The following is a 13,539-nucleotide window of genomic DNA, read 5'->3' as shown; positions in this document are numbered from 1 at the left end:
AAAGGCTTAGAAACAGTACGTTCTGCCCCTGTTTCTATCAAAAAACTGGACAAGAGACCCATTGGCTGCTCAGCGGCTACAGGCTTCTGAGAACTCTGGTGAGCTTTCACCATCAGATGAGGCAAGAGGCCACGTGTCCTATTAGCCAGGACAGCAAACAGTGGCAATAACACCTGACCTGAGCTGTGGGTGCTGGGGTGCCTAGTCCACACTCACCTCCTCCCAAACTCCAGAGGCTCCCCTGGGCTCAGCTGATTACTAAATCAGCCCATTCCTAGAAGCCCTGCCTCTGACTCATTCTCAGCTCTCAGAGCCACAGGTTACTAAAGCAGCCCCCCACCCCTCCGGGCTAGCTTCATGCTATTTCACTTCCTCTAGCCTTCAGGAGGTGTCCATCGGTTCAGATGCAGGCACATGTACCTAGTATGCAGGAGGCTCTGAGTTTCACTGTAGAATCTAGACTTCCCACCAAAGCTAATGTTCTGAACCCCGGTCTTCAATTCCTAGCATTATTCTGAAGGTTGTAGAGAGTCACACAGTCTGGTTTCCCACCTGCATCTGTATTCTCGGCTTCAGATGCTCACACGCCACAGGACAGAGCCTTCTCTTACCTTCCCTCCATTATGGACTGCAACCCTCTACAAGCGTGAGCCCAAACCCATCCTTGGTCACTTACATTGCTTTTTTTTGTGTGTGTGTGTGTGCCTTTTGTCAAAAGGACAAGAAATGTAATTGATATGCTTCTTATTTGACCAGTCTATAGATTTTCATTGCATGCTTATTTATTGATTTTGGGTACACAGTGTGGAGGGAGGGGGCACGCACTGTGCCATAGGATAGCCTGCGGGAGTCAGTTTTTTCCTCCCACCATATGAGAGTTAAGGATTGAACATCAGATCTTCAAGCTTGGCAGCAAGCGCTTTCCCGGCTGAACCATCTCGTCTCACGGTATGCAGAAATGGCAGAGTACATACTGCAGGTCCACACACCACCCTTACCCCTCTCTTTACTTATTGCCTCTGCCTAAAGTCAAGATTTGAGTAAACTGAGGCACATGAGCGCCACTGACCTGCCCAAGGCTACACAGCTGGTCAATGGCTTTATCAAGATTTGAGAATTCCACACATCTGACCACTGAGACTCTCTGTAGTAGTTTCCACCCTGGGCCTCATCTGTAACCCCCTCAGAAAACTGTTTGCTTTCAGTCCTAGTCTCGGACTCTGTAACCAGGTACCTGCCCTGCCCCCTGCCCCCACCATGTGGTTGTTCCTAGCTACAAACCTGCGAGCGCGCACCCCCCCCCCCACGCCCCGTATGTGGTCGTTCATAGCTACAAAGCGTCTCACCTCCCTCAAAGGGAACTGGTTTGTGTAGTGCCTTCCTCCAAGTCCCAGGAGACAAGAAGTCACTTGTGGGGTGACCAAAGAAGTGAATGGAGGTCACCAACACCTCCGCTACACCGCCGTGAGCCAGGCTACAATAATGAAGAAAGGCACCGCTAAATGCGGCTCTTCGAGAGCACTGAGCGTCGGTGCCGGTTCCGGTAGGAAGGCAGCTGGGATGAGAAGACAGAACTCTGGGATTCGTGAAAACGCCAGGCACAAACCTGTCGTCACGCGGTTGGTGGATGGGCATCGGCTACAGGTCACAATACAACACCCCGTACTCCCAAAGCGATTCAAACAGTTGTTTGACCAACCCACAGGCCTTCCACTACTAGAGAGCTATGCGGCTGAACGTTTGCCCCATAGATTCTTTCCATCCTCTTGGAGGCAACCTGCCCAGGGAACCGAAAGAGAGGCTGGTTGTGGGGGAGTGCCTAGTATAGTCATAGTTTCCAGGGGCAAGTTAGAGCAGAACGTCTCAATCTTGGCTTCTTAATCTTGGCTGAGCAAGCACCTGGGGAGGTTAAAAAAGACAACCACACCCAGGCCTCTCCCATACCCACTGTTGAGGCGGGGGGGGGGGGGTGTCAGCGTAGGGGTGGGCACACGGGTGGCAATTTTTAAAAGCTTCTGGGTGTTTCCATGTACTCAATAATGACAGGCGGCTGTCCTCACAACACTAACGCCTATGGCATTTATCCTGTTTAACAGATGAGTAAACTGAGGCACAGGAGTCTCGCAGACTTACTCGAAGCTGTCAGCCAGGAGTAGCTTCACCAAGATTTGAGGATTTCTGATTTCTTCCCTTGACCACCAAGCTGTTGTGATGTTTTTAAGTAAGCATAGCACAATGACAGGGGGCACTGGGAAAGGCTGAGCTGAAACAGGGAGCGGTTGGGAGCATGGGGGTGAGGGAGCAGCTATGCGTTCCTGGAGATAGTAAGCACCCCCAGTGTAGAGGCGGGAGCACCTGGGGTGAGGGAGCAGCTGTACATCCCTGGAGATAGTAAACACCTGTAGATAAGCAAGAACTTGCTTGCAGAAGTGGCCTTTGGACCCTTTCCCAGATCTTTGTCAACACAGAGAGAAACCCAGGGAGGGGCAAGGTGAGGTCATCTGTGGACTGAGCAGGGTGGAGACGCGAGAAAAGACTTCATCTTCGCCCCCTACAGGACGACTGTATCTGCTCTTAGGGAATGCAGGATATGACAGCCACGTTTAATGACCTTACAATTTCAGAGGAAACAAAAGAGAATATTTTATTTTGGTGTTCCTGAGAATCTGGAACATCTGTTGGAGGTGAGGGACTGGACTGATTACTCAATGTTAGACCGCCTGATGCTCTTCCAGAGAAACGCAACTGAATTCCCAGCATCCACAGCGGTGGCTCACAACGGCTTATAACTCCATCTTCAGGAGATTCATCATCCTCTTCTGGCCCCCACAGCACCTGCATACATCTGGGTGTGTGCGCGCACACACACACATAAAGTAAAACATAAAATATTTAAAAATAATTCAGAGGATGGAGAGACGCCTCAGTAGTTAATAATGTTTGCTGCCCACGTGTGAGTTTGGATCCCAGCATCAACACAAAAGCTGAATATCATCCCCCCCCTCCCCTCCCGTGCCTGCAACCTTCGCATTGAGAGCGATGGAGACGAGATCACCAGGACTCGCTGGCTGCCAGCTTAGCTAAAGGAAGAAAGCGCCACATTCAGTGAGGGACTCCACCTCAGAGGGACAGGACGGACACAATAGAAGAGAGTTCCTGCTACCCTCCTCTGGCCTCTGCAAGAGCCACAGGCACTCAGATTCATTCACATATATGGCAAACAGATAGATCATATACACATGCGCAAAGGATTTCAGGGGTGGGGAGTGAAAACAACAGCCTGAAACTCTGTGAATGGGTCCAGGCAGTCCGATCTGTATGATTTATTATGTCTGTTTGTGTTTCATATGTTTATCGGGAGAGTGCCCTAGGGTCACAGCGTGTGCTCATGAAGGACAGAGGACAGCTCACGGCACCCACTTCACACTGTAGATCCCAGGCTTCCTGGCAAGCATCTGTAGCCGCTCAGCCATCTAACTGCCCCCCACCCCCTTAATATTTTCTTAGAAATTCCCTCTGTGTAGTCTTAGACTAACCTCAGACTCTCGGTCCTCCTGCCTCAACTACCAGTGTGCTGGAATTCAGGCTTGCACAACTACACCCTGCTGGTGTGACGTCTAAGTTTTATCTATCCCACACAGTGTAGCATCTCCACATTGCTAAACCAAGGAGTGACCTGCTGGGAATGGAGGCTTACACAAGGATGGTGATAGTCATGGCTCTTAAACCCTAGAAAACAAGAATGAAGCCCCTTTCTCCACTCTCGTCTCAAAACTCACTTCCTTGTTGAGTTCATCTTTCTTTTGACAATATTCTGAAATCCATCCCCATCAAGCTAGAGAGCGTGCCTACAGGTACTGGAGCCCAGGGGAACCTGCTGTAACAGTACATGCACGGAGAAGGCTGTTTTACAGCAAACATGCCAGAGACTTCACAGTCTAGGTTAGGTCTGAGGAGCTTTTCTTTGTTTGGCTAAGAAGAACAAGAGAGTCCATTCAGAGAGGCCTCACTCAGCACCGAAAGTGTGCCAGGCCCACCTTGGAAAGGCTGCCAAGAGGAGATGTGACACAGGGACTTTGGATGGGGACTGAGTCACCAGGCCTGTCAATAATGGATACAGACATTAGGGGTGTCGCCCAGTTTGGTAGCGCGCTTGCCTGCCATGCACAAAGCCCCGGAGGGGTCGCAACACGCCATAAACTTGGTGTGGTGGAGTACACCTATAATCCTAGCTTTGGGAGTTAGAGGCAGGAGGATTAAACTGCATTAGAAACCAGCCTGGGCTACACTACATAACAGCCTGGAAATAAAGAAAGGAAAAACAGAAAAACAAGGATTAAAGAATTTCAGGGTAATCCAATGAAAACAGCAGACTGTTCCATACACAGAATTCAAAACATGCAGAACTAGTCTCTCAAATCAGTTTACTGATTAGTAGCTTGGAAGATTTGGGGAAATTCTGTTTCAGTTTAATTAGTTTTCTTTTCACCACAGCTGTTTCGCCAGAGACAATTCCAGTAGAAGGCTCAGGTCAGCTCTGCTCAGCCAAATGTCAGCGGTGCATGTATGATTCACTGTCTCAGACACGGAGAACCTACCAAATAATTAAAATGCATGAAAAGTGTCTACTGATCAAAGAGGTTAAAAAAAAAAAACACCTGCCAATTAAGAGGAGCACTAAGAGTCGGGTAGGCTGTATACACCTGCAATTCGGCATTCAGGAGTCAAAGACAGGAAGGTTACAAGTCAACCGAAATGAGCCAGCAACTCTTCTTTCCCCAAATCATAGATCCAAACCACAAAAACAAATAAAACCCCAGAGAACGTTAATCTCAGTCAGGTGGTGCTACAATGGTTATGTGAGTTGACTACAGTTAAAATAATTTACTAAGCTCACCCCCAAAATCTAAAACCGAATAAATAAAACCTCAAAGAAATTTACAAACACTGTCAGAATTACGCCTCTAAGATGAATTTTGTCATTCCTTTGTTTTTCTTTTTTTCTTTCTTTTCTCTTTCTTTCTTTCTTTCTTTTTTTCTTTATTTCTTTCTTTATTTTTTGAGACACATTTTTTTTTTCCTCTGAGGCAGGGCTTTTCTGTGAAGCCCTGGCTATCCTGGAACTCCCTCTGTAGACCAGGCTGACCTCTACGTTGAACATCTACCCACCTCTGCCTCCCAAGTGTTGGGATTAAGGGCATGTACCACCACTGCCTAGTTTAGGATTTTATTTTTCTGGCCTTTAAGTCACTGCATAGCTAAAAATTGCATCAATCTTCTGATTCTCCTCCCTCCACATTCTGAGTGCTGGGATTATGGGGATTATCAGTGTAAATGGAACTCATCCCTACCCCTCTGTTCCTCCAGATGCAAGGTCACAGCCTTGATGTGGCCACTGGGCCTCTCTACATCAGAGCGCTGGAGAAGGCTGGGGCACTGGGAATTCAAATTAACTCCTAAGAAATGATTCATGTGAGCTGGGTGGTGGTGGCACCCAGGACTCAGGAGCCAGAGGCAGGAGAATCTCTGTGAGTTCAAGGTGAGCCTGTTCTACAGAACGAGTCCCAGGACAGCCAGTGCTACAGAAAGAAATCCTGTCTCAGAGACCATTTCCTAAATATAACCCCAGTAGCACAGACACTGAGAGAAATAATTAATTAATGGGACCTCATGAAACTGAGAAGCTTCTGTAAAGCAAAGGACATCGTCAACAAAACAAAATAGCAGCCTACAGAATGGAAAAAGATCTTCACCAACCCCACATCAGACAGGGCTGATCTCCAAAATATACAAAGAACTCAAGAAATTGGTTATCAAAAGAACAAATCCAATAAAAAAAAATGGGGTATAGACCTAAACAGAGAACTCTCAACAGAGGAGTCTAAAATGGCTGAGAGACACTTAAGGAAATGTTGGACATCCTTAGCTATTAGAGAAAAACAAATCAAAACAACTCTGAGATTCCATTTTACACCTGTAAGAATGGCCAAGATCAAAAACACTGATGACAACGTAAGCTGGAGAGGATGTGGGGTAAAGGGAACACCACTCCTGACGGTGGGAGCGCAAACTGGTACAGCTCCTTTGGATGTCAGTGTGGTGATTTCTCAGAAAATTAGGAAACAACCTTCCTCAAAACCCAGCAATACCACTTTTGGGTATATACCCAAAGGATGCTCAATCATACTACAAGGTCATGTATTCAACTATGTTCAAAGTAACATTGTCATAGCCAGAACCTGGAAACAACCTAAATGCCCCTCAACTGAAAAACGAATAAGGAAAATGTGGTGCATTTACACAATGGAGTACTAGACAGCAGAAAAATAATGACATCTTGGAATTTCCAGGCAAATGGATGGATCTGGAAAACATCATATTGAGTGAGGTAACCCAGACCCAGAAAGACAAATATCATATGTACTCACTTAAAGGGGCTTTTAGACAAAGAAAAAAAAAATCCCAGTCTACAATTCATAATCCCAGAGAACCTAAACAACAAAGAGGACCCTAAGAATGACATACATGGATATAATCTACATGAAAAATAGAAAAAGACAAGATCTCCTGAGTAAATTGGGAGCATGGGAATCATGGGAGAGGGTAGAAGGAGAGGGAAGAGGAAGGAAGGGAAGTAGAGAAAAATACATAGCTTAATAAAAACAATAAAAGAAAGAAAAAAGAAAGAGAGAAAGAAAGGGAGTAAGGAAGGAAGGAAAGAAGGAAAGCAGGCTTCACGTTCTGATAGGGATTTATGCACACTCCACTTCCACTCTTACGGTTTAGAACTTAAATGTCTTCCCCAAACATCCATGCACTAAAGGCATTGCCTAACGGTGGTTGCCTCTTTAAGAGGTGGGGCTTAGTGAAAGGAAGTTAGATCATTGGAAATGTGCCCCTGGTGGGGATATCTGAACCCTCACCTCTTCCTCTAGTTCCTTATTTGCTCCCAGGCTGGAGTAAGTACCATAATGTGCAGCTCCAGGCTCACAGAGATGTGACCCAAAGAGCTTGGACTGAAAACTCTGAATCTATACACCAAAATAAACCATTCCTCTTTTAATTTGACTGTCTCCATTAAACTGTCACCGGCCTTTTGTTACAGTCATGAACACTGACTAACCATACCCAAGGTAGTGTTGTAATTGAGGGCCTTGTCTGAAACACTTACTTAGCACCTACTTACTGCAAGGCAGAGGATGGTGTGAGATCACTTCTGTGCCCCTCCAGGCTTATGAGGGAACACTCACCATTGCTCATCTGTGGGCTAATCCAACTCCAGATTAGGTCAGACTGCCTAAGAGTGGACTTTGAATGACATAATATACCTTACATAACTCTCCCGTGTATACACCTTCCCACTCTCTACTGTCCTTACATAACTCTCCCGTGTATACACCTTCCCACTCTCTACTGTCCCCAGAGCCCAAACTTGGTTTCCTTTGTCTAATTTTCCACAATATACAGCCCTTTGGTATATGGCTGGGGCAGACTGTGGGGCCCTACTGCCTGTTCTGACTTTTCGGAACCCATTCTCTCTAGAGTGATACCTTGCTCTGCCTAGATATACTCGGGAGGGCCTTGGTCTTGCCTCAAAGCAATGTGCTGGACTTTGTTGATTCCTCTCTGAGGAGTGAATGGGGGGGGATAGAGGGGGGCTGTGGAGGGAGCGGGAGAAGGGGAGGGAGTGGGGACTGGATTTGGCATGTAAAAGGAAAAAATACAGTTTTTTTTAAAAAATATATTAATTAATTAATTTAAAAAAATGATATATGAACTCTCAAGCCTAAGCATTTCTTTGGGTTTTTACTTCTTTTTCTGTGACTCTTTTGTATAGACACAAAGTAAATTTCCTTTCCAACAATCTGTCTTCTGTCAGTTTAATTTGTAAAGGCCACTCGCTGAAGCTGAGAAGCGGAAGGTTTTCTTCTACATACCACAGATTACATGATAAAATGGAGAAAGGCTGGGGGCATAGCTCTGTTGTTAGGGTGTCTGGTGAACGTGCACAGGTCTCAGGGTTTGATCACAGCATTGTGGAAATGGTGTGTGGTGGGTATACAGGTACAGTTCCAGCATGGAGTAGGCTCTGGGACAGACTTTCCCTTGCAAGACCCAAGAATTTCCGTCCCAATGTGTTTTCATGTTAAAATGTTTGGCCCTTGGGTCACTATGGGAAAGGAAAACTAGATTTAATCTGGGGAGCACATGCCCTGTTGTTGATAGGGTGCTGTAGAAAATGCCTTGATTTCTGGGTCTTCAGCTCCTTTGTGATGATGTTTTCAAAGATTAGATGCCTAGATGGTTAAATCCAAACTCTTTTATCCCCAGGAATTCAACAGGTCATAGATTCAGAGTAGAAGAATTAACTTAGCTTTCCCACTATGAGGGTCAGGAGACCTTGAACAGTTAGAAAAAAAAAAGCCACCTAATTCTCTCTAGCTGTGGTTTAGGCTGAAGGACTATTTCCTTCTAAGTGCCCCTCTGTAACTTCTAATCTTCTATGATCTGCAGGTATTGTTTTTAGTTTAAAATAGACAAAAGTATAGAGAATAAAATAGTTGACATCCATGTAGCCTACACCCCGACCAGGAAAAAAAAAAACATTAAGAAGAACCTTGAGGCTTCTCTCATTCCTTCTCTAAGGTACTCCCTCCCCCACTAGAAAGGACAACTGAAATTTGTGCGTATTGTCCCCACTAGACAAAACCATTCACACTTAAGCGATAAAGGGGAGCTTTCATTCTTAGAAAACCGATTTTTGTCCTCCTTAGATTCAAGCACTTATCAGATGTTAGGATTTCATGGATCAGTAACATTCAAAATAGACTCGGAGACACGGGAAACACACCCCAAGCCCCAAATGACCCTCTACTATCCTAACAGCGTAGACATCCAACACTGCAAACTCAGGAATAGCAGATTCTCAGTTTTAGACAAAAGCTGAATGAGTCAAAGCCTTTCTCTGGCTTCTTGTGTCTATTTTGACACAGAGTCTCATATAGCCCAAGCTGGCCTCGAACTCACTATGTAGCCAGGGAAGACTGAATTTCTAATCCTACATCTGCCTCCCAAGCGTCGGGCCTATATCACCACACAGGATTTTACTGAACCCTGGGAATCGAAACCAGTGCTTCCTACAGACAACACAATATACTTTCCTGACAGGCAGAGGCAGGCGGATCTCTGTGAGTTCGAGACCAGCCTGGTCTACAAGAACTAGTTCCAGGACAGGCTCCAAAACCACAGAGAAACCCTGTCTCGAAAAACCAAAAAAAAAAAAAAAATATATATATATATATATATATATATATACTTTCCTGACAAGTTTGTCTGCAGCCTGTTTTGTCTATCTATATTTATTTTTTCTTTCCCCAGAAACCTTGTACTATTTCCTCTCTGACCGTGGAGCAATCCGACTTTAGACACTCAGCCTGTGGCTAGCCCTGCCCCATCTCTGCATCCTCCCATCAGAGCTTCTGCCAGCCCTTCTGCCCATGGTGTTTCCCTCTCATATGCGAAGCACAGGTGAGCAAGCCTGGAGTTTGCTTCTGGATCTCTCCTGCTCACTCTACCCACGGGGCACCACCACACTCCAGCCTTGGGTCTTTCCCTCCTCTGCCAACCAGGCTCCACCTAGCAGGCTAGAAAGTATCCAAAGGGGCCAGATATCTGATGACAGAGAGGTGAGGGACAAGGTAGCAATGTGTAAGGACCAGAGAGACGGGAGTAAGCCCCCCACCCCCGGGGAAGATATAAAAGTTATCTCAAAGAAACGGCAGACTTCGCTTAGTGAACTTGACCAGTTCCTCACTCCACTAGTCTCTGTGCTCAAGCCGGGAAAAAGAAAAGACAGGCTGGTCCACTCACCCCACAGGTGCATATCTCCACAGGTGCCCACCCACCACAGGTGTGCCAGAATGAGGGCGGGGAGGGACTGACTGGGCTGAAGTGTTTTGCAATAGCTCTTCAGAGAAGCCGGTTCTGTCTCTCTCCCCACCCTAGGTGAGAGCCGTTGAGTTGGCACAGCTGGGACAAGATAAGAGCAATTATCACAGACGACTTGAGCTTAAGTTCCACTAGATAAACAATGAGAGAGAAAGAGAGGGAAGGAAGGAGGGAGGGAGGGAGGGAGGGAGGGAGGGAGGGAGGGAGGGAGGGAGGGAGGAAAGGAAGGAGGGAGGGAGGGAGGGAGGGAGGGAGGAAAAGAGAAGAGAAAAAGAAATAAAGGAAGGAAGAGAGAGAGAGAGAAGTCCCATTTCATGGAGGAAGAAATAAGAGCCCAGTTTATTAAACAACAAGCAAGACTCAGCGCAGTGTTCCAAACTAGGCAGCGGAATCCCCACCCAAGTTCACATAGTGACCTTGTCTGTCTTGGACACGGATGAGGAGCCCTTGCAGCCCTCAATCTTTCTTTTTCACCTTTGATCTGGATGCACCCCTCAGACTGAATCCTGGAAAGGGACATCAGATTCTCACAAACACGGCCAAGACTATCCTGTGGGAACATGAATGTCCTACTAGTGGTTTGGGGAACTCCTCCTTGCTTTTTCTGCCTTCACCATGGAACTGTCACCGCCCCCCCCCACCCCCCGCGCCTTCTGGCACCACTCTCCACCCTCTGTCCATCATATATGGCCCTGATCAAGTCTCATCCAGCTACATAACTGTAGCTTTTGTAAAGGAGATCCCATCACTAAGACCCCATCTTTAAAAAAAAAAAAAATCTATAGGCTGATATATTTCAGATACAGAATACATGCACACACAAAATCACATGCACATACACAGATGCACACCGGGACACATGCATGCAGCTACATATATACTTACACACATACAGGCACACATGTATAAACCCATGTGGACATACATGGATAATATAGACAAACGCATCCATGCACAATTCACATGCACAGGCTTATGCAGATGGACATAGACATGCACAGAGCATAAATATAGACATTTCTCACCACCTTTTTATTCAAGGTTAATGCACAACAGACTATGTGAGAAGGCTAGTGTCCTTCCTGGGTGGGAATGCAGTTGGTTCTGCCCATCCTGGCCCAGGCACTGGTACCCAGTGGCTCAGGCAGACCTTAAACCTCAAAACACCTGATTCCTCCATCTGACACCCCCAATCACATGCCACTACTCACCTTTCCTCCTTGGAAACTAGGGAAGGCAGGAGCTAGACCAAAGGCCTCTCGATCTGCTCTTCCGCCAGTTCTGTGAAAGGGATTGCCGCTCCAAAGAGTCTATTTTTGGAAGCCCTTGGAAATTCCCTATTTAATCAAACACCAAGCACACAGAATTTGCATTCCTTTTATTTAAACCATTATGAGAGCCCTGAGAGGTAGGAAGCACCCAATCCACAGCAGGAGGAAGAGGAGGGACCAGCCCAGAGACACCATCCTTTGCCCAGAGTCTCAGCAGGCAGAGAGGGGACTAGTGAGCAGCTCCGGATGGTACAGCATCCAGGACCAGTAGAGTCTTCCTCATTCATGAGGTAGTTTCCCATACACCAACACAGACTTTTCCTTTATAACCCCAACACGAAAGCAGAACCCTGAAAGAAGGCACAGTGCCTGTTGGGCCTGAGTCAGGCAGATAGAGATGGGATGAGGCTTGCGCCCCGGCAGTCTCACTTCTCCTGGAGCATGCGCACAAACTCGTTATAGTCCACCTTCCCATCCTTGTCCACATCAGCCTCCCGGATCATGCCGTCCAGCTCCTCCTGCGAAATCTCCTCTCCCAGCTGCGTCATGGCCTGCTTGAGCTCGTCCACAGTGATGTGCCCGTCACCATCCTTGTCAAAGACACTGAACACCGCCCGCATCTCCTGCTCCGTGCTCCCTCTCTTGTACTTGGCCATGGCTGCCAAGAATTCGTCGAAGCTGATGGTGCCATCATTGTCTGTGTCCACCCTGGAGATGAGCGCCTTCAGCTCTTCCTCTGAGAGGTTCTTGCCCAGCTGCTTCATCACATCGCCCAGTTCCTGGACACTGATGTGGCCGTCCTTATTCTTGTCAAACCTATCAAAGGCTGCGTGGAACTCTTCCACCTGCTCTTTAGGAAACCCGTGAGACATGGCTGTGTTCTCTGTACCTCGCAGAGTTTCTGAAGCGTGCTGTCAACCAGGAGTCAGTCTACTGCTTCTGGGGTTTGTGGTCCAGCGTAGAGGGCTGCTGCTGGGTTCTGAGGCCCTGTCTGTTGAAGGACTGAGCTATAGGTAGCCTTGCCCTGGCATGGGAATCCCCTCCTTTTCTGCAATTGGAGCAAAGGGAGGAGGCTCTCCACCCTCTATCTGCCCTGAGGCAAGATGCTCCTCCCAGGGAGGGACCGACCAGCTGCAGACAAGAAATGAAGTAATTGGGATGGATGGGAAGATCCTTGGTAAACTGATGGGAAGTGGTATGGGGGCAAAGGGACAGAGACTACCAGCCTGGCCCTGATGGCAGACCACCCAGCTGCAGAAACATCTACCTGGGACATTCTTCCCCTGTGAGTGATTTTCATAGAGGCTTTAATCAAGTTGGTGGTTTCAAGAGTGCTTCTCCATCTTTACAGAGATACACTGGAGAGGCACAGGTATTGAAGAAGCTGCCTTGGGGACTCTTCTCAGCAGTCCTCATGGGGATTCAAATTAGGATTTCTCCTCTCAAGCCTGTCCTAAGTGTTGATGGAAAGAGGGAGGGAAAAGCACCAAGGCTTTCTGGATATAACCATGGCCTTCACTCCACTTGCAGCCCAGGGCAAGAAGAGAGGCTAGGACTGTCTTTTGCACCCAGAAAGGAAAGATCTGGGTTGCATTCTACTGCAGAGTCATCGTTTATAAAAAAACAAACATGTATGTGAAGTGTGATTTTAGAGGCGAGAGGAAAGGCTTTTTATCTCCCCTAGTGAGACCTACAATTCCACAGCCAAGTCCAGTGTTCTCCAGACTGTTCTCTGTTGGAGATGAGAGACATTCATTCCATGCTTAGGGTAGGAAACAGCTGAGATTGGAGCGTCTTGCCTGGGTGCTGCTTGGGCACTGGAAGGCAATGTGTGGCCGGCAAAGTCCAGCTGTGATAGTAATTTGACCCCATGGGGATTTTTTGTGTCAAACCTAAGCATACTAATCCACTAGGGACACCCCTACCCATGGCCTTCTGTGTGTAGTCTGCCTGCTGGAAGGAAACCCATCCCTACACAACCTGGAGCAGGAGGATTTAGACGAAGACCTCAATACTATAGTCTTAAGTAGTCCCTAAGATTTTTCAGTGGTGGGTGGACGTGTGAGCGGACATTTGTCATGGAGTGTCCAATATGAATTTCAAGAAAGCAACTTTTGGGTTTCTATCCTCCACTCTTGCCTGAACCATAGGAACAAACTTAATCATTCTCTTTCTGAGAAACTTAACAAATTCTGCCTTTTCTGTTTCAACCAGGTAAATGGACCGAGCAGTCCCCTCATCTCTGCACTGAAGCCAGACTTCACTTCAGAATACTCAGACCCTTTGGCACTCCATTTTGACTCCCCACTGTGTCCAGGGA

General features: G+C 47.1%; 1 protein-coding gene across 2 annotated transcripts; it reads right to left on the bottom strand.

The window, feature by feature from the left end:
* Positions 1–11,644: 11,644 nt before the first annotated feature.
* Positions 11,645–12,098, bottom strand: LOC130886236 (calmodulin-4-like). Of its 2 annotated transcripts, XM_057788211.1 has the most exons (2): positions 12,065–12,091; positions 11,645–12,025 (listed from the first exon to the last, which is right to left on the bottom strand). In XM_057788211.1, the coding sequence occupies exons 1-2, from the start codon at positions 12,089–12,091 to the stop codon at positions 11,645–11,647; spliced, it is 408 nt and encodes a 135-aa protein (XP_057644194.1). The 2 variants fall into 2 exon arrangements, with proteins under 2 accessions (XP_057644194.1, XP_057644192.1); XM_057788209.1 differs by having other exon boundaries at positions 11,645–12,098.
* Positions 12,099–13,539: the final 1,441 nt, after the last annotated feature.

This window comes from Chionomys nivalis, chromosome 13 (genome assembly GCF_950005125.1).
Source record: "Chionomys nivalis chromosome 13, mChiNiv1.1, whole genome shotgun sequence".
Lineage (NCBI taxonomy): Eukaryota > Metazoa > Chordata > Mammalia > Rodentia > Cricetidae > Chionomys > Chionomys nivalis.
The sequence above is the reverse complement of the archived record's forward strand: the minus strand, read 5'-3'. Positions and strand labels throughout refer to the sequence as shown.

Coding starts and splice junctions, on each gene's coding strand:
- LOC130886236 (XM_057788209.1), bottom strand. CDS start 12,091: ATGTCTCACGGGTTTCCTAAAGAGCAGGTGGAAGAGTTCCACGCAGCC.